The sequence below is a fragment of the Aethina tumida genome, chromosome 7 (assembly GCF_024364675.1).
Source record: "Aethina tumida isolate Nest 87 chromosome 7, icAetTumi1.1, whole genome shotgun sequence".
Lineage (NCBI taxonomy): Eukaryota > Metazoa > Arthropoda > Insecta > Coleoptera > Nitidulidae > Aethina > Aethina tumida.
In genome coordinates, this window is record NC_065441.1 from 15,602,972 (window position 1) to 15,620,880 (window position 17,909).

The 17,909-nt window shown below is 34.0% G+C and overlaps 2 protein-coding genes across 9 annotated transcripts in view; one reads left to right on the forward strand and one right to left on the reverse strand.

The window, feature by feature from the left end:
* LOC109598183 (protein turtle) overlaps positions 1-17,909 on the forward strand; it is a 47,620-nt gene that overhangs the window by 22,697 nt on the left and 7,014 nt on the right. For 4 of the 8 annotated variants that reach the window (XM_049969368.1, XM_020014033.2, XM_049969370.1 and 1 more), the window contains 12 exons: positions 11,589-11,883; positions 12,714-12,847; positions 13,849-14,000; positions 14,054-14,217; positions 14,332-14,397; positions 15,516-15,697; positions 15,749-15,980; positions 16,038-16,186; positions 16,380-16,647; positions 16,701-16,847; positions 16,897-17,187; positions 17,261-17,329. In XM_049969368.1, coding sequence (XP_049825325.1) covers positions 11,640-11,883; positions 12,714-12,847; positions 13,849-14,000; positions 14,054-14,217; positions 14,332-14,397; positions 15,516-15,697; positions 15,749-15,980; positions 16,038-16,186; positions 16,380-16,647; positions 16,701-16,847; positions 16,897-17,187; positions 17,261-17,329 — 2,098 coding nt within the window. In that variant the 5' untranslated portion in view covers positions 11,589-11,639. Of the gene's footprint in view, positions 1-7,526; positions 7,706-11,588; positions 11,884-12,713; positions 12,848-13,848; positions 14,001-14,053; positions 14,218-14,331; positions 14,398-15,515; positions 15,698-15,748; positions 15,981-16,037; positions 16,187-16,379; positions 16,648-16,700; positions 16,848-16,896; positions 17,188-17,260; positions 17,330-17,721; positions 17,803-17,909 lie in introns of those variants that run through there. The other 4 variants (XM_049969369.1, XM_049969371.1, XM_049969372.1 and 1 more) reach the window with 4 other exon arrangements.
* On the reverse strand, positions 1,472-3,547 carry LOC109598184 (uncharacterized). The gene is made up of 5 exons (XM_020014034.2): positions 3,457-3,547; positions 3,171-3,376; positions 2,510-2,713; positions 2,394-2,452; positions 1,472-2,009 (listed from the first exon to the last, which is right to left on the reverse strand). Exons 1-5 carry the CDS (start codon positions 3,545-3,547, stop codon positions 1,772-1,774), a joined length of 798 nt encoding a protein of 265 aa, XP_019869593.2. The 3' UTR covers positions 1,472-1,771.

Consider the following 17,909-nt stretch of genomic DNA (forward strand, 5'->3'; position numbering starts at 1 on the left):
CTGGTTCCAGTTTTTCGGAGTGGGAGGGCGGTCGTATTCACGGGGGTGAGTTTATTAAACTGGCCGTTTTGCAACGGCTAATTTTCGGAGCTGCGGGTGCGTTGTGAATAATCCACTGCGGTTTTGGTCTCTATTTTGAATTTGTTGTTCCGTGCTGTGTGCACATAACATATTGAAATTAACTGCTAATTATTGTTTTCACGACTCAGATATTTTAATTAAGTCCCTAGAAAATGGGAAAAAGCGGTATTAAATATTTTAATAATAATATTAACCTGTTTATGTTAATACATACAAAAGGCATACAGTTAAATATGTTCAGTTATATTTCATCAACAATAATTAAATGATTAATTAATTATAATCACTTTGTAACAACGTGTAGTAAAATATATCCTGCAAAACTATTTCATTGGCACAAATAACAGTATTTTTATTGAACATCAGTTAGATTGTTATTTCCGATTCGATATGGTGCAAAGTCTATTACTTTTTCCAATTTTTTGAAGAATATCAATTTATTTTAAACATACGATTTTTGAGTTTTAAGTTTATTGATACTGTTATTAGAAACAGATGCTGTGTTAAATGCATCACAAATAGTTTAAAATTTTAGCGGTATTATTATCAACAAATATTCTAAAAACTATTATTACATATATGTTTTTCATGTTATAGAGAAGTTAATAGTAAACTGTCTAATTATAAATTGGTGCACATAAACTAATTGAAGTATTTGAATATTAATAAACAACATAATATTAATAAGCAACACCCTAAAAATAAACAAAACAAACTATATCTAACAGACTGAGAATTTCCAGAGTTGTAAAAACATTTTGGTGTCGTCTTTCGTTAAGTCCAACTTTTATAATTCTGGATAAACTGAAAATACAAAATAGGATAAATAACTAAACAATTATAAATGATGACTACACAATTTTAGTTCATATGTTCGAAATTTATAGATTTGAAATTAATACAGATGTACTGTGTACATAAATATATTAATTATTCAAATATGCAAATGGATAATTTTATTTTAGATTTAGCCCAAATGATTTTTAATCTAGTTTAGTGCTACTAAATAATTTAAAGTTAATTATGTTTGTGCTGTTTTAAAATTAACTTAGGCTGAAATTATATTATTAAAAATTACGAGTTATTTTTTAAATTTATGAATTTGGAATAGACCTTGGATTTAAGTTTTTTGAAGAATATTAAATTATTTTAAACATTGTAATTTTACTAATACTGTTGTGGAAAAATATATTTTAAAATTTTAACTATCAAGTGTATTATTATTAACAAAGTATTCAGAAAATTAGGAATCGGTCCAAAAAGTTCCCAAAGGAACATAGAACATGGAATTCCCTTCTTGAACTTTTTTCATAACTTCTTCTAAACAAAAATATGTGTAGTAAAAATTGCGTACAAAAATATTTCATTGCAACAAAAAACATTATTTTTATTGAATATCAGTTAGTTTTTTATTTTATATTCGTAATGGTGAATAATTTGTTACTATTTACAGTTTTTTTAATAATATCAAATTATTTTAAGCATACGAATTTTTTATTTAATTTATTAATACTGCTATTAAAACATCTGCGGTGTTAAATGTACAAATAATTCAGAATTTTAACTGTGAATTATATTATTATTAACAAAGTGTTTTAAAAACTATTAGTAAACATATTTTGTAAAGAAGTGTTAATAGTGAAATGTCTAATTATACTTAAAACAATAATTTGTGTATATAAACTCATAATCATTTAAGAGGTTGAACATTAATAAACTGTCGTCTTTGTGAAAATTTCATGATGAGAATTTCAACGACGAGAAAAAACAGTGATAAAAACACCCCAAAAATAAACAATACAAAAATAAATTGACAGTCGTAAAATCTAACAGACTGAAAATTTCCAGAGTTGTGGAAACATTTTGGTGCCCTAAAAGTTCTTATGTGATTTCTTTCCTGAAGTCCAACTTCCATAATTCTGGACAAACTGAAAATACAAAATCGGATCAATAACTAAACAATTACAAATGATAATTAAATTACGCAGATTTAATCAACATATTTGAAATTTATAGTTATAAAATTAAAACAGATGCATTAAGTGCATACATAAATTAATTATCGAAATATGCAAATTGATAATTTCATTTTAGAGTTAGTTCAAAGTAATTTTTAATCTGCTTTAGTGCTGCAAAATAATTTAATGTTAATTATATTTATGATGTTTTATAATTAATTTAGGCTGAAATTGTATTGTTAAATATGAAAGCTTTATTTTAAAATTCATAAATTTAAAACAGGTTTTGGAGCTAAGTTAAAAATTTAATGTGGATTTTAATTTTTAAGGTGCAATTTTTAATTTATAACTTACCCAACAGCAAATATCTTTTTGAAGGGAGAATTTTTAGGCACCGCAAAATAGGAATCAGTCTAAAAACACACAATTTACATTAAACATTGTAAACTTAAAAAAGTATAAAAAATCACATTAATATATCCCGGTAAGGTTTGCAGGCCACAAATGTCATAATTGGTAAATTTTTCCGAAACATAGTTGTAGGCAGGACCCAAAGGAACGTGGAACGCAAAATTCCCTTCTTGAACCTTCTTCATACCTTCTTCTAGAGGGAAATATTGATTTGGGTAAATCTTCTTCTCGTACAGATTTTTCAAAACTCCGGACTTCGGTGTCTAAAAATGCGGAGATAAATTAAGCAATTAACACTGAAATTAAATTTTTAATAATGCACAAAACCAATCCGAACAAATAAATTCATATCTGGTAACGAGTCTTTTCATGGTGCGCTTAAAACGGGTACGAAAATTTCATCTGCACATATGCATCCGAAACGGCGGTGTATATCACGTGTAATTAAATTTTCTTGTTAAATATTCGCAGTTCGTTTCTACGTTTTATTAGAATTTAATAATTTATTGCGTTTCGTTTTTTTAAGGTCTCACTTAATGATACTGTAGTTAATCGATTTGTTTTACACATACAGCTTTATTTGATTATTTATGAATGTGTTGCTTTTCTGTCTAGTAACAGAACAAATTTAGTTCGAAGCTATAATTGGGGTCGGTTATTGGATTCTTTTGAAAATATTTTCGCGTTCCCGATTGGGAAATGTGTAGTGGCGTAAATCACCTCGAAGTAGTGTCTCATGTAGCTGACTTGAAACCCGCCGGCTTCGATTCGACTCACGAGCAGCTCCATTAGATTGTTTATTTTCGTCGTCGATTGTAACAAAACAACCACGTAAGCCGAATAAGATACGTACAGGAACATGAAAACGGTGAAGAATACCAGGATTATCATTCTTCCTGAATAACTTCTCGGTTCTGTTGTTGTACCTTGACAAAAATGTGTTAAAAATATAGTATTCGTCTTTCTTTGTTGAATACTGCTCAATACTATTTAAAAGAGCACTTACCTTGTTGGCAGAGAGCTTCCAATGAAATCAGACTTACGTCGCTTATGCTGTATTGCCTTCGATTGGATATCTGTTTAATAATATAATACATAGTCTTATTCTATACATTCTATAATCAAGTCAAACCTTTACATCCATAAAACATTCATATTTTAAGTGTGTGCTTTTAAAATTGTCGTGAAAGCCAACAAAACACAATTTACAATCTAGTCATAAAAATTGTAGTACATAAACACACAAACAACTATAAATATAATTAACTGTGAACAGTACTTTCTTAAAGAAATTAACGATAGTCCCAATTGTTCACAAAAGAGAATAATGTTTTTACCTTATTTTTGTAAGTACATTCCCAGTTTAACATGTAATGAAGCAGAGGAAGAAAGATAAGAGCCACAGTTAAAATTGCATACCAAACTTTACTGGTAAAAGTTATAACGTAGATGTTTTTGATGTAGGACATCGAAGGTTTTTTCACTAAAAATCTTGTGTCGTGTCGGGTACCAATTCTTCTTAAAAAATCAATGGCGGGAAAACGTTCTTCAGTCATGTAAACTGACGCACCAGTAACGTCAGTGTTCCCAATCATCATGTCCCGAATCATTCCATTGAATTGTTTGGTGGTTTTATTATAATAACCGTAGGATTGGAAAATGTGCAAAGTAAAAGAAGCATTTACTATATCCATCAACAGTGAACCTACTGGAAAATCGTGTTTGGCGAAGGAATCAATTCTTGGATACCTGCATGAAGATAATACACAAATGTTTCAAAAATTTTAAGTTGAGTTGGTACCTCAAGTCGAATAAGTGATTTAATGTGTCGTTGTCCCACAGTACTAGTCCAACATTTATGTTGACACCTTTGATGTTCAACCTCCTTTTTGGGGTAGGACTGTGGACATAATTACATCTTAAGCCAGATGTGTTTGTCCACTTCCCAAAGTGTTCTAGTACTGAAACAATCGATTTATAAAATATCAACGTTTGTCAAGACAATTTACAAAAAAATTGAATAAGTTTTCTTAAGATTACTTACTGAGTTTCGATGATTTTTTTACTTTGTAGGGTTGAAACACATTTATTATGCCATTCCCATGAATTTCAGCAATGAAAACTTCACTGGTTATTAATATTTCTCCTTCAATTTTCTTAATTAGTTTTTGAGAATCTATAGCATCTACCAGAATTAAATATTTTAAGGGATATCTGAACCACTTTTCACTGTAAGCCTAGAAAATTATGGAAATACAAAAAAAGTGGTTGAAGCCCCAATTTATTTTTACTATTTCCAGTAATATTTCTGAAGATGGACAATTCCTTACATCCAAAATAAAATAGTTGTCTGTTGCCAAATTGAAGAAAAATGTTTTATAATCATCGACCAGATGTTTAAATATTGATAAGCGCAAACCATGGTTTTCTGTAAAAAGTTTTTGAATTTGGGCTAAAAAGTACCAAGTCATTTTTAATGTCAATTTTTTTTGTAAAGGTTACATTTTTGCCAACAGAAACTGGTTGTAGCCATTACAACATGACGAACTGCAAAAAAGTCTTTCAAAAAATTTATTTCATTATCCGGTGATGAAGAAACCACTGGATGAACCAGCAACAGTATAACACACAATGTTGGCTTCATTTTTCAACTGGACACTTCCAGACTAAATCCTAAAATTTATACCACATTTCTTGTAATCTACTATAATTTAATTGTCAATGTTTTAAATACAAAAATTACAAGTTTTCAAAAAGAAAAGATTCAAATGTCTATTTGAAAATGTAAAGTATACCTTTCTTGCCATTTCTTTGAGTTAATACTTGAATTGCGTGACAGTAATTGGATAAAGTACACTGTTTCTTTTCAAATCAATCATTGATCATTTAATAACTTGCTTTTAAGATTTTGCCGTGCCACGTTTTGTTTAAGACCAACGGCCCAGTTTTTTCTTTACATCAGCTTCGAGGAGTTTCTGCTATATCTTTGGATAAACACGAAACATTAATAAACAATATGAAACGAAACAAAAGGCAATATACAAAATTAGCAATACCGTACAATAACAAGAAGGTTTATTGAGTCTGGAGCTCGATTATGGCAATCGCCTTGCAGCTACGTTGTTTACGTAGCCGGTGCCGCTCCAGTTTCCCGTTTTTTCCCCCGCGTGATCCGTGCAAACGGGGGACCGAACACATCGGCTTGTTCGTAGGGAATTAGGCCACTAACCCTGAACATACACTCGAAGGAGATGATATTCTTGGCCCCGTGCTCCCGAATGACGTCATTGCCGCGCCCGTGACGTCATTCGGCGATCGATCGATCGGACGGGAAGGGCGGGAAAAGCGGCCAACGTGGGCCCGAAGCAAAAGTGAGCCGAACAATGTAGCCGCCTCTCGACTTCTGTTCTCCGATCCGATGCTCATTTCTCGGACCGATTTCTATAAATAGATGAACCTGATAGCGGAACAGTTCAAAGAGGTATTATTGAAATGTCCTTGTCCCTTCGTTTTTTATTGCCCACTTTAATTGCTTCCGAATGAAACGCATCCTGGCTTCGGAAACGTAAACAAATTAAGGAGCATCGTGCACCCATCGCAGCGTCTCATTAAGCCAATTTGTTTATTTGCAGTGGAGACCTCAGGAATAGGTGGAACGCAGATTCCCCGGACCTGATAAGGCTTCATCAAAGTTTCACTCGCTTCGTAAATAAGTTAAGGGTTGCACTCGGCGCAGCTTTTGATATTATTACCACCGACTGCGATTTTACATTTGACCTTTTAATCCCGGTCGTCGTTCAATTGATGTGTACTCTGTCCTGTTTTAATAAGGAAACGCCTCTGATACGATATTAGAGCCAGAGCCGGGATATTGAATCGTTTCATTCTATTCTCTTTGTGATGCGATAGGAAATTAAATATAGTTACGCTGCGATTAAATCGACGCTCTGTGTCGAACGTTAAATTACCAAACTACAATGTACGTTCAATTAAGGATTATATATAATTCACTGTGGCAGAAATAAAAGGATTACTTCTGCCACCAACCAAATGGTCACAAATTCATTATGAGTGATTATGATTGGTTGGATGTCGGGTTCATTCTAAAATACGACGGAACAAGTTATTGTCAATTATTGTTTTTTGGATCCACTCGGAGGATAAATCGAATAAGGCTGGATTTGTGGAACATAATTCAAACAGTCGAAGTTAAATAAATACTCGACGATCCTCCATAATATAATTTATTTGAGTTCTCAACATAAAAACGCCGGCGACGTTACAAAAGATTATGGCCACTACTATTATCGTATAATCTCTTGCGTCGATACGTGTTTTGTTAAGGGAGATATATTTTCTTAAATTGCTCCCTTTAACTGTCACACTGATTTTCAATTGTGATCTCGATCCAATGGGAAAACTTTTATGCGTTTGTTTGTTTGATCTTGACAAAAAAATCTTAACTGTTCACCCAAAGCACCATTGACACATCCATACTGTTGTTATATCGATAATAGACAATAACCTGTTCCACTCGGGGTTGCTTCATGCCCCGGAGGTGGGAGTACAGCTTAAATATTTAAACGGTTGGAATAAAGGAACGACGTCTTCATTAGGGAGCACCGAGGACCCAATCATGTCGTCTAGCGACGAAAATTAAATACACGTTTTCTCCATTATTGAAGCGATCAAAGAGAACGAGTATCGGCAGTATGTTTATTAAAAGGTCAAGTGTCAGCGTAGAAATATGTAGCGGCATTTTAACGAAGTTATAGACGATGGCGTGGCGGGCGGGTGTGCTGAAAAAGTTAAATTATCGTAACCCCCATAGATTAAAAGCGTAGCCAATGGGAAAAGTCAAGTGTCACCACCATCATATGTTGCCCATCCATAAATCCACACTCGACCGCCACCCGATCCTAACCTATGAGCACACTTCCGATCCGTAGTGGCGTTCGTGCCGTTCCGGCCCGGATCAATAATCCGGGGAGTTGAACCGGAGCGTCCGTCGAGGGGCGCGTCGCTCGCATCAGTTCGGTGTGGGCGACTGAGGCGAGCGAGAGGGCGCATGCAGATCCCATATCCCGTCACGTATGCACCATCGCAGGCCATCGAGCTGTGCTGCAACGGGGCACTGAGCGTGGGGCGGAGGACTGTGGGGTCCATGCGATTTGGGCGCGGAACGGTGCCGCAGGTGGACAGAAGAGTGAGGTGATAGGTGATGGGTCCGACAAAGGATGTGCTGTTGTTTTAAGGTGTGAGCTATGCGCATGGTTTCAGTTTTTGCATCGGCATACATCTAGACAAAAATATTATCATATTGCCTCACGATTATTTCTTCATCTTATCTTCATCTAGAGATTTTACGTCAGCTTCATCCGCCACACAACCACAAGAAATGTACGCATATTCATCATTTACTTTTGATAGTTGCAGCTGCATATTAATGTAGAAACTATTTTTACTCACACCTTTAACATCCCCCTTCGTGTCTTTATATTTCAGCAATAAAGTCACACATAAAATCATCTACGTTGTAATTTAATATACAACAAATTGAGCAACTCCTCAATAAAAAGCAGGTTTTGTATTTAACTCACCTATTGTAAGAATGAATATTGTCTTTCATTTTTTATTTATGATATTATATAACTAATAATACCAAAAACCAATTAATAATATAAATAAAGAACGGATACGCCCCCTTATCATGTAAATTAGGGGATTCCCCTCCCAATTTTTACTAAACGTTTTATTATATTACATTTTTAGTAACGAATTCAGATAATGCATCTTTAAATAATTATACAAAAAATTATAATATAAACAATGTTTTATTTTATTTTTTTAATTCGTATTAATAAATAAATAGTAAAGTAATTTTAAAATAAATGGAAGAAAAAATATAAAAAATGCCTTACAATGCTAATTTATTAAATTTTAATTAAATTTAATGTCATCTTGTTAATTCTGAAGATTAGTTTATGAACACACTGTGTTCAATATTGTTAGGGGAACTCTCCAAAAGTCACTAATCAGTTTCTCAAACTCATTCATACTTATTTAGATATTTTCTCTATTATTTTAAATTGTATGGTATTAATAATTAAATATAGAGAATAAACAATCTTTAAATAGTATTTAATAATAAAAAATTGTTCAAATATAAATGAATAAAACAGAAAAACGACATATGAATATTTTTAGTTCTCTTGTTAAGCAATGAACTTAAAATAATAAAAACATAAAAAAATATGTAACATAAATTTTAATTAAATTTATGCATGGTTTGTGTAAATATTTAAACATTTTACAAAAATAAATAAAATGAATACTATGCAAAATTTTATATAAAAGGTAAATATCAATCATTAAAATTTATATGATTGTTTGCTGAAAATTTACATAAAATTCACTTTATTTATAATTTTATAAAATTATTTAAATGATGATAATAATAATCTTATAATTTTTACATTTAGGAATTGATTATTTTATGTATTTTTATTTTTTAATTTCAAGGAAATTTAACAGTCTGATATAATTTCTTAGTCATTACAAGAAAATTAATCACTCTGACTTATTTTTGGTCAGTAGGGAAAATTTATTGAATTATTCATTCAATTATTCATTAGTAATCAATTAACCCTATTACCTAAACAATTTTTACGTCGGTAAAGGATATTATTCAGTTGAAACACACCTCCTGAACACGAATTCACCAATTTATGGAGTATTTACCGACCCAACCAAAATATGGATACATAAGCCATTATTCATTATCATTCAATTTTTTATTTGTTATAAATGTGTGCTGAAAAAATTGTACATGCAAAATGGTAAATATTTGTTTGGACTATTGATTCGTGTTATTCATGCGGCTAAATGTGCGATTAATGCGAATAATACTTTATTTGAAAATCTTTTCAAGCGAATTTAAACAGTATTCGTGATGTTGGTTTTTATTATGTAGTTACGGCATAATTTCGGTTTGATTTTCGAGGGTAAACCACTAAATCAAATTTACACAAGCTTAGAACGTGACTATAAACCGTTAGACAATAGGGCACATCTGATCAACTGATGAAATACGCTATCGATATGTCAACATTAATTATTGGATGTGCGATCAATTGTTCGGAAAGTTATCTTACCCCAAAACAGGGGGAAGCTCCATTTATTATCAACCCATCAATTCACAGCACCAAATTATAGGTAAATAATACCTGTCATCAACAAGTGTTTAAACAGTATCCAAGTTTCGAATGGGCGAACATTAAAACGTACAACAATGCGTTATTATTTTTAGAATGGCAAAAAAGCAAAAACGCAAACGCCGACGTTCGTTCTTTGTGGCGGAGCAAGATGGAAATGAAAATTGAAAGGATTCGAGCTCGTGCAGGAGATTTCCGGTTGCACCGGAAAAATACGTCCGTTTTTCAACTGCGTAACTGGAATTAATGTCGATTACTTTCCGGTTATATCTTGAAAAAAGTTGTGATAATAAAATGCGAAAAGGAACCGGATATTAGTTTGTAATAAATTAACTATAATATATAATAATGTAATTAACATATTTTATGTTGATTGGTCTAATTAAAATAAATTAGTCTGAGAAAATGTCGAAAATTTCGTTGGTAGATTGTCGAAAATGGTGGATGCGCCGTGAATATTTGGGTTAACGACTTCTTAATAACGACCCAAAAATAAAATCAAAATAATCCAATATAAATTTGATCGAATAAAGTTCTTATGATTATTCTATACACAGTTCAACGAGCCATTTGCTTCATAAAACAGTAATAAAACTCGCGGAAGATTCACAAACATTTTACGATAATCCCTTAAATATAAATTGGTGCAAAAATAAAATGTTCCATCCGGTTACGAAACGTGAGCGTATCTCTATCGCCATTAGGGCTACAAAAATAGAAAACCTTATTACGTGGGGTCATATTAAAGAGCCATTTTTATCCATTTTTATACGTTTTACACTGGCAAAACATAAAAGATAAAATGCGAGTCCGTAACGAGTTTCTAACCGAGGCTATATGACACCGATCTGGACGATAAGGCGGATAATTATTCACTAATCTTCGAGCGCATTAAAGTTTGCCTTCTGCACTTACTCACTTTTTCCCAACAGGGAAATTAATTCGTTTCGTGGGAGGAGATTTAACCGGGAACAATTAGCTGTGATTTAAACGGTTTTATTGTCCCCTTTCGTCCATTGTTTTTGACTCGGTGCCTCCCATCCGTAAAAAAACAAGCGAAATTATCATTGTTGAAAAAATATTTATAATAGATGTGTAGTTTATTTCTTGTGACATGAATCAATAGTTGTTCAATCAAGGATAAAATATGATATGTCATTATTTTATGTTTTTAACCTTTTCTATTTCATAATGGATTGAATGTGAAGGGAACATTTTCTGCAAACTATGCAGCCAGTAGTACATCAAGCATATTGTTTAATCGATACGTTTCAACTTTATTACAGGAAATAAAAATGTTGGCTCAAGGAACTTGAACCGTGTTCACCGAAATAAAGCAATAAAAAATGAACAATCTTAGTTTGTGACTGTTTTATTGCGGGTCATTTCATGTACTATTTATTTTCAAATACTTTCCTGAAAATTGTTTCGGATGCTGGTGTAAATTAGGCGCAAAGTAAGCAGCACATTTTCATTCATAATCGATTCCCGTTCGCCAGCGTTATAAAGTTGCACGTAAATATTCATTAGAGCAACCACTAAATATTTAAAATCGAATAAAACTTTCCAGTATTTCCCATTAAAAAAAGATTACAGTGCACGACCGACGAAAAAAAAAAGGCACACAACACGCCAGCCTCATAAATTTTAACGAACCGCAATCCGAATTTAGCCGGCGAATTTGATCTCAATTGTGACTAATTAGCGACAAGAAATTATGTATGAGCGGCCGCGATAAATTGCGACGTAATATATTCGAGCCGAACAATATATTCTAGGGGAGCCGTGCCGATTCGAATCGCGACTGATTACGTATGAAAGATGGATGCGACGCCCGCCCCACGATCGGATTTAACGCGAGTCACCGCTTTTATCGCGACCGCAATTTGGTGTGTTAAATGTAAATTATTTTTTTTTTTTGCAGAAGAAGAGGAAATGAGGGTGCGTTAGCGGAGAGTATGGGACCGGCGGCGGAATGGGCATGCGCACACACCCACTGGGCAAGTCTCGTCCGCGAACGTCTCCATCGCCACTGACCGACAGCCAACACGAAGACGAGGTGCCCGAGCTGCGCCAACGACCGAACCGTCTGCGCAGCCCGACCGACATTGCCGCGCAGCAGGACCACGAACCGATCTTCGAGCACAACTGCAGGACGGGCGTGTCGAGGAGGTTCTACCCTCTGTTGGCGGTCTCTGCCTTCATCTTCCTGCAAACAGGTCAGAGAAAGTCATTTCTAACAACTAATTTAGGTATAAAAATACTAAAACTGTGAGAATTTGTCGAAGGAATAAATTGTTACAAAAAAAAGTGCTAAAAGTATATTTCACCGGCAAAAATTGAAAGTTGGAGTAAACGTATGCATGCTAAAGTTAAAAAAGGAACAAAAGAGAGTAGGCAAGTTTAAGTTACACAAAAGCTCTGTACGACACTAAAGTGGCAGTCCGACAAAACTTGTTTACCACACATCTTGAAATATCGAACACTTTTATGGTTTTCAAGTGCACAAATCAACTTTTGTTTGTGACTATTTATATGTTTCTTACTGAAACTGATATATTTTTATTCTCCACACAGCAAGGAAATCAAAAATATTTTACATAAATTTATATACATGAAATTTATGTGTATTTCTACTCAACTTGTAATTAGAGTTCCCAAAATAATTGAAATATTTATAACAAAATTTGTAACAACACACCAAGAGCAGTTTTACCATTTAATTCTAATTACTATAAACAAATATACACCTATTGATTTTAATTTGTATGCATGAATTTATTAGGTTTATAATCGTAATTGTTGTTTATTAATAGTTTAAAATGCAGCACGATAATTAAACGAAAATAGACTCGCATATATGTATAACATTTGCATCGTTTGCATAATTGGGATCTAATAATTATTTGCATTTACACATTGCGGGCATAATGAATTGATTGTCCGGATTTATTTTATTATAATTTTAGCCATTAATTTTTTATTAACGTTAATTGATATGTAATTAAACTTTAACTTCAGTATGAACATATTTTTATTATTTTTTCAGGTTTCTGTTATCAGGATGCAGTCCACATCACCGCCATCCTTGGCGAGTCGGTGGTGTTCAACTGTCACGTGGAGTTCCCCGAAGGACACCCGGTGCCGTACGTGTTACAGTGGGAGAAGAAGGTAGGCGAGACGGTACGATATCTCATTTCCTAATTAATACTTTTTATTCGAAAACGAAAAAAAAAAACGCAAAATTGTGAGTCCTGCTCTGCTCAATTAACCTACGCTAAATCTGGCCTCAATGGATAAGTACTTCATGGGGGAATCACACGTGATATTGTGGCTCTCCCATTTTTAGCACGGAATTTAAGCATATTTATACACAGCTAATTTAAATGACTCAAAATTGTTTTAAAAACAACTTAAATAACTAACAAAGATTTATAAATATGCTTAGTTTTGGAAATTCCAAATAAATAAAATTATTATTTTTTATGGAATGGAAAAAATCGTTTAATAGCTTTTGAGTTTTTGGCAAAAAAAAATTTTAACTATGAGATAATGAGAGCAGATCTAATTCAATAATTGTTTCTATCAACAAGACAATTAGTATTCCTACCTGTACCTATATGTATGTATCATTGATCAATGTCATTTTATCATTTCTAACTAGTTTTACTAATATCTACTAAGTATTACTAGTTAATTATAGAATAATACAGCATATACTTTAAAATTAAATTGGCTTAATTTTATAAAGACTTGTATTTAATTCTTGTTTCACATTTTTAATATGCCTTTTATAATGCTGTATTACTTAATTATCATCTGACTCTCTCTGTCTCTAATCTGCTGCTTTTATAGTATTTATTATATTTGGTTCTTGCTAAAGAAGAATTAAAATATTTTTAGTACTTAATTGTACACAAACAAAAAATTTTAATTTTTCTGAATAACCAGCTTCTTATTATCTTTAGAATTTTTTTAGGCTTAATATTTGAAGACAGAAGTGGATAAAATTATAATTTTACTAAAGCTTCTCAGTATCCACTGTGTCTTCATCTATAATCATATAACTATTATAACATTTGCATGCTATAACCAATAAATTAGAATTTGAATTTATTTACCTAGCTAGGGGATTCCCTTAAAATGTTTTTGTGTGAATAAATCCCTAACAAACAATCTTATAGGGTCAAGACATACCAATATTCATCTGGTATGAAAGCTACCCCACGCACAGCGGAGAGGGATATGAGGGCCGAGTGTCCAGAGTATCACCCGACTCTCCCTATGGATCGGCATCCCTCAATCTCACCAACATCCGGGAATCGGACCAAGGATGGTAACCGTCTTCAATCCGTTCCGCATTCAATGTCTAAATCATGTTTCGTTCAGGTACGAATGTAAGGTGGTGTTCCTCAACAGATCCCCGAATCAAAACAAGAATGGAACGTGGTTTCATCTGGACGTGCACGCACCCCCCCGATTTGTGGTGACACCGGAGGATGTGATTTACGTGAATTTGGGTGACGCTATTATTTTAAATTGCCAGGCTGAAGGTAAATCTTTTAACTTTTCCTTTTATTGTTGTTTCTCCCATTTCCTTTGGAGTTATGCCTCTGTGGTTGAGATGTTCGGTTGTGTTCAGTAGAGACGTTCTGGTTGGTTTTCAGGTACCCCGACGCCAGAAATCCTTTGGTATAAGGATGCCAATCCGGTTGAACCGTCGGCCACGATAGGTATTTTGACGCAAATATTTATTGGGTTTCTGTTCGTGATAACTCAAAAATACTGTCAATATTATCAGTGAATACCAACACAGAGCAAATGAAATACATTTACAAATACACGAAGACAGTATTTTTGTGGGTGTAGCGATTTGGGGAAATGTGAAAAATTATAGTGTTTTCTGATTTTTCTGACCTCCCTAGTGTCTTAGGTAACACAATGATTATTGCATTGAAGGTAACTAAGATTAATTTAAATTCCAAATTTCAGATATAAAATAAGCCACTTTAATTTTACATTTCCTTTTTTCTCTCTATTTTATGATTCAACACCGATTTTCAAAGATTTGTAAATATTTCTTCTGAAACACATTCTTTTTTGCATCGCACAACTTTTTTGGGGGTGATAAATTACGCATTTGAGTTTTAGAGTAAAATCCGCATGTTTATAATACATAATTAATCATCATTAGTTGATCGGTCCAATTTACAAACCATAAAATCAGTTGCTGCGTTTAAACATTTCGTTCTCCCTATAAATTATATTTTACTCTAAAAACGTGAAATTGTGTTAGTCCAAAGGGATAAATTGATTTATAGTCGATAAACGCCAAACTAACTAATTTATAAACGTAATAATCAATATGTTGCCAGCTTTGAGCATTTTAATGTTATAAAAACGAAAATGGGAAAATACATTTTACACTCAACGGCAAAACATAATACCCTTCAACTTTTCAGTTCATTAATTGACATGTATTAGGTTGAATAATTGATTGGCCTCAATTCGATCAACGTCAGTTGTGTTTTTTAAATGTGAATTACTTTATTTTATTACTAAACATCTATCCTTTATAAAAAACAATTACACGAAGTAGTTAACGTAACATAATTAAAACAGACAAGTACAGACAGTGAAATGTAATTCCCATTTTAACTGAAATGTGAGCATAAAAGAAACCAGTTAAAAAACCCCACAAACGAAAGACGACACTTCCCTCATCAAACGTAACCCACTATGACGGTTATTCGAACTAGCTGCGCTCCCCGTTAGTATCTACCCCCTCTTCTCTTCTTGTTAGAGCCGTCACTACCCCCTCATCTAGTTTGTTTCTTTGTTCCTCGCGTAGGCATCTTCAACGACGGCACCGAGTTGAGGATCTCGAACATCCGACACGAGGACATCGGTGATTACACGTGCATCGCCAGAAACGGCGAGGGACAAATCTCGCACACTGCCAGAGTAATTATTGCCGGAGGTGCTGTTATTATGGTACCGCCCACCAATCAGACCAAACTCGAAGGCGAAAAGGTACAAATTCACAATAAAACATTTAAGGAGTTTTACAAATTTTTGGTTTAGGTCCAGTTTAACTGTGAGGCTAAGGCCCAACCGGGAAACGTGACGGTGCGATGGTACAGAGAAGGTGCACCGGTTAAAGATGTTTCATCATTAGAAACAAGGGTGACCATCAGGAGGGATGGTTCGTTAGTTATCAATCCAGTTAGTTCCGATGACTCTGGTCAGTACATGTGCGAAGTCAGCAATGGAATTGGGGAACCTCAATCTGCTTCCGCCTATCTAAATGTCGAATGTATGCTTAATTTTAATTTTTATTGTTACCTTACTAAGGTTGTGAAAACTGTTTTAGATCCAGCCAAAGTAACATTTACCCCAACTGTTCAGTATCTACCCTTCAGATTGGCCGGCGTAGTTCAGTGTTACATCAAAGCAAACCCTCCTCTACAGTACGTCACATGGACCAAAGACAAGAGACTTTTAGAACCCTATCAAACAAAGGTAAGAACAAAAATGTTCCATTTATCAAAACAACATCAAACCAACTACAGTGGTCTTCAAAAAATGTCGTTTAAGTTTAAATTACAACCATATAAATAGATTTAAATAAATTAACAGACAATTATTGATTGGCACTGTATGAAAAGAATTATATTGATGTAATGCTCAGAATGTGTTAAATCTGATGCTGCAGGACATCGTGATCATGAACAATGGCTCGTTACTGTTCACGCGTGTCAACGAGAACCATCAGGGGAGGTACACGTGCACACCTTACAACGCCCAAGGTACTCAGGGCAGTTCCGGGCAGATGGAGGTTTTGGTCCGGAAGCCTCCGGTGTTCACCGTCGAACCCGAAGCGATGTATCAACGGAAGGTCGGGGAAACTGTTGAGATGCATTGCGAAGCTTTGGAAGCTGAGGGCACTCAGAAACCCAACGTTCAATGGCAAAGGAGAGACGGTGAGTAAGCGAAAACAATTACATGATTTCATTTTAATTAATGGTGTGTTCAGGGTCTCCGTTGCCGAAAAATCGTGTGAAAATAGTGGGCGGCAACATTACCATTGAAAGCCTTCGCCGATCCGATTTCGGCTTCTATCAGTGCGTCGCCTCCAACGAAGTCGCTACTATAGTTACCGCTTCCCAATTAGTTGTAGAAGGTAACTGTGTCAATTAATTTAACAATTTAATAAATTTAAGTTTTCACAGGTACTCAGCCTCATGCACCTTATAACCTCACCGGCACCGCGTCCGAATTCTACGTGACCTTAAGCTGGTTACCGGGATACAGCGGAGGTCCGGATTACAAACAAGATTACACTTTGTGGTACCGCGAAGCGGGAGTCACGGAATGGAGCACCATTCCTGTCACTCCTTCAGGCAGTACACAAGTAACGATTAATAGACTGGCACCAGGAACGACTTACGAGTTCCAAGTGATCGGAAAAAACGCTTTGGGTGATGGAATGATGAGCAAAGTCATCACCGTCAGAACGCTGGGTAAGTTCATGAATTAATCGATTAAACAGTTTAATAAAAAAGATGTGTATTTTTGATTGCTGTCTTGGAAAAGATGTGGGTTTACCTAGTAAAGTTCAAGTTACCCCTACCCCTTTTCATAATACTGATTCTGCTAACATGGGTAAGATTTCTTCTCTGTTTAAGAAAGAAGCATGATTTTACATTCATTTTATTTTATTACCCACACAACCATTGTTATTTATAAACACCTTCGATAATCTGCATCAGATCTATGTTTAGAACAACCAACAAACGTTCAAATGCACGTAGTTTAAAGTGTTTGCGTGTGACAGGAATCGATTCAGTTATAAACCGTCCATATAATATAGGTCATGGTTTTGCATGTGTGTAGTTTGATTTGTTTTTCTTTATACTGTTCTTTAAATAACAAATCGATACATAAAGTAGACACATATTTGTACCAGACATTATTGTATGATTTAATGGAATGATTACGAATATGATTATTGTTTTTTTTTTGTTTGTTGCATGTGTTTGTTTTTTTGGTTTCAGATATTTTAGACTATAGTAATGTTATTTTTCCGACTGACTCTTCAGGAAGTTCGTTTTTACCACCGGTGCTCAAACCAAAAGGTACAATAAATTGTACTAATAAAACTAACAAATCTCTGCAGAAAAACTATAACAATATTAAAGTCTAACAAGAGACGCACGACCTTACAATGTTGACGTTATTGCAT

Excerpts from the sequence above, each read along its gene's own strand:
- LOC109598184 (XM_020014034.2), bottom strand. The coding sequence starts at position 3,547 with ATGTATTATATTATTAAACAGATATCCAATCGAAGGCAATACAGCATA. Across the intron at positions 2,453-2,509 it reads CCTTACCGGGATATATTAAT|ACTGATTCCTATTTTGCGGT; the intron begins GTGATTTTTTAT and ends GTGTGTTTTTAG. Across the intron at positions 2,010-2,393 it reads AAAAAGATATTTGCTGTTGG|TTTGTCCAGAATTATGGAAG; the intron begins GTAAGTTATAAA and ends TTGTATTTTCAG.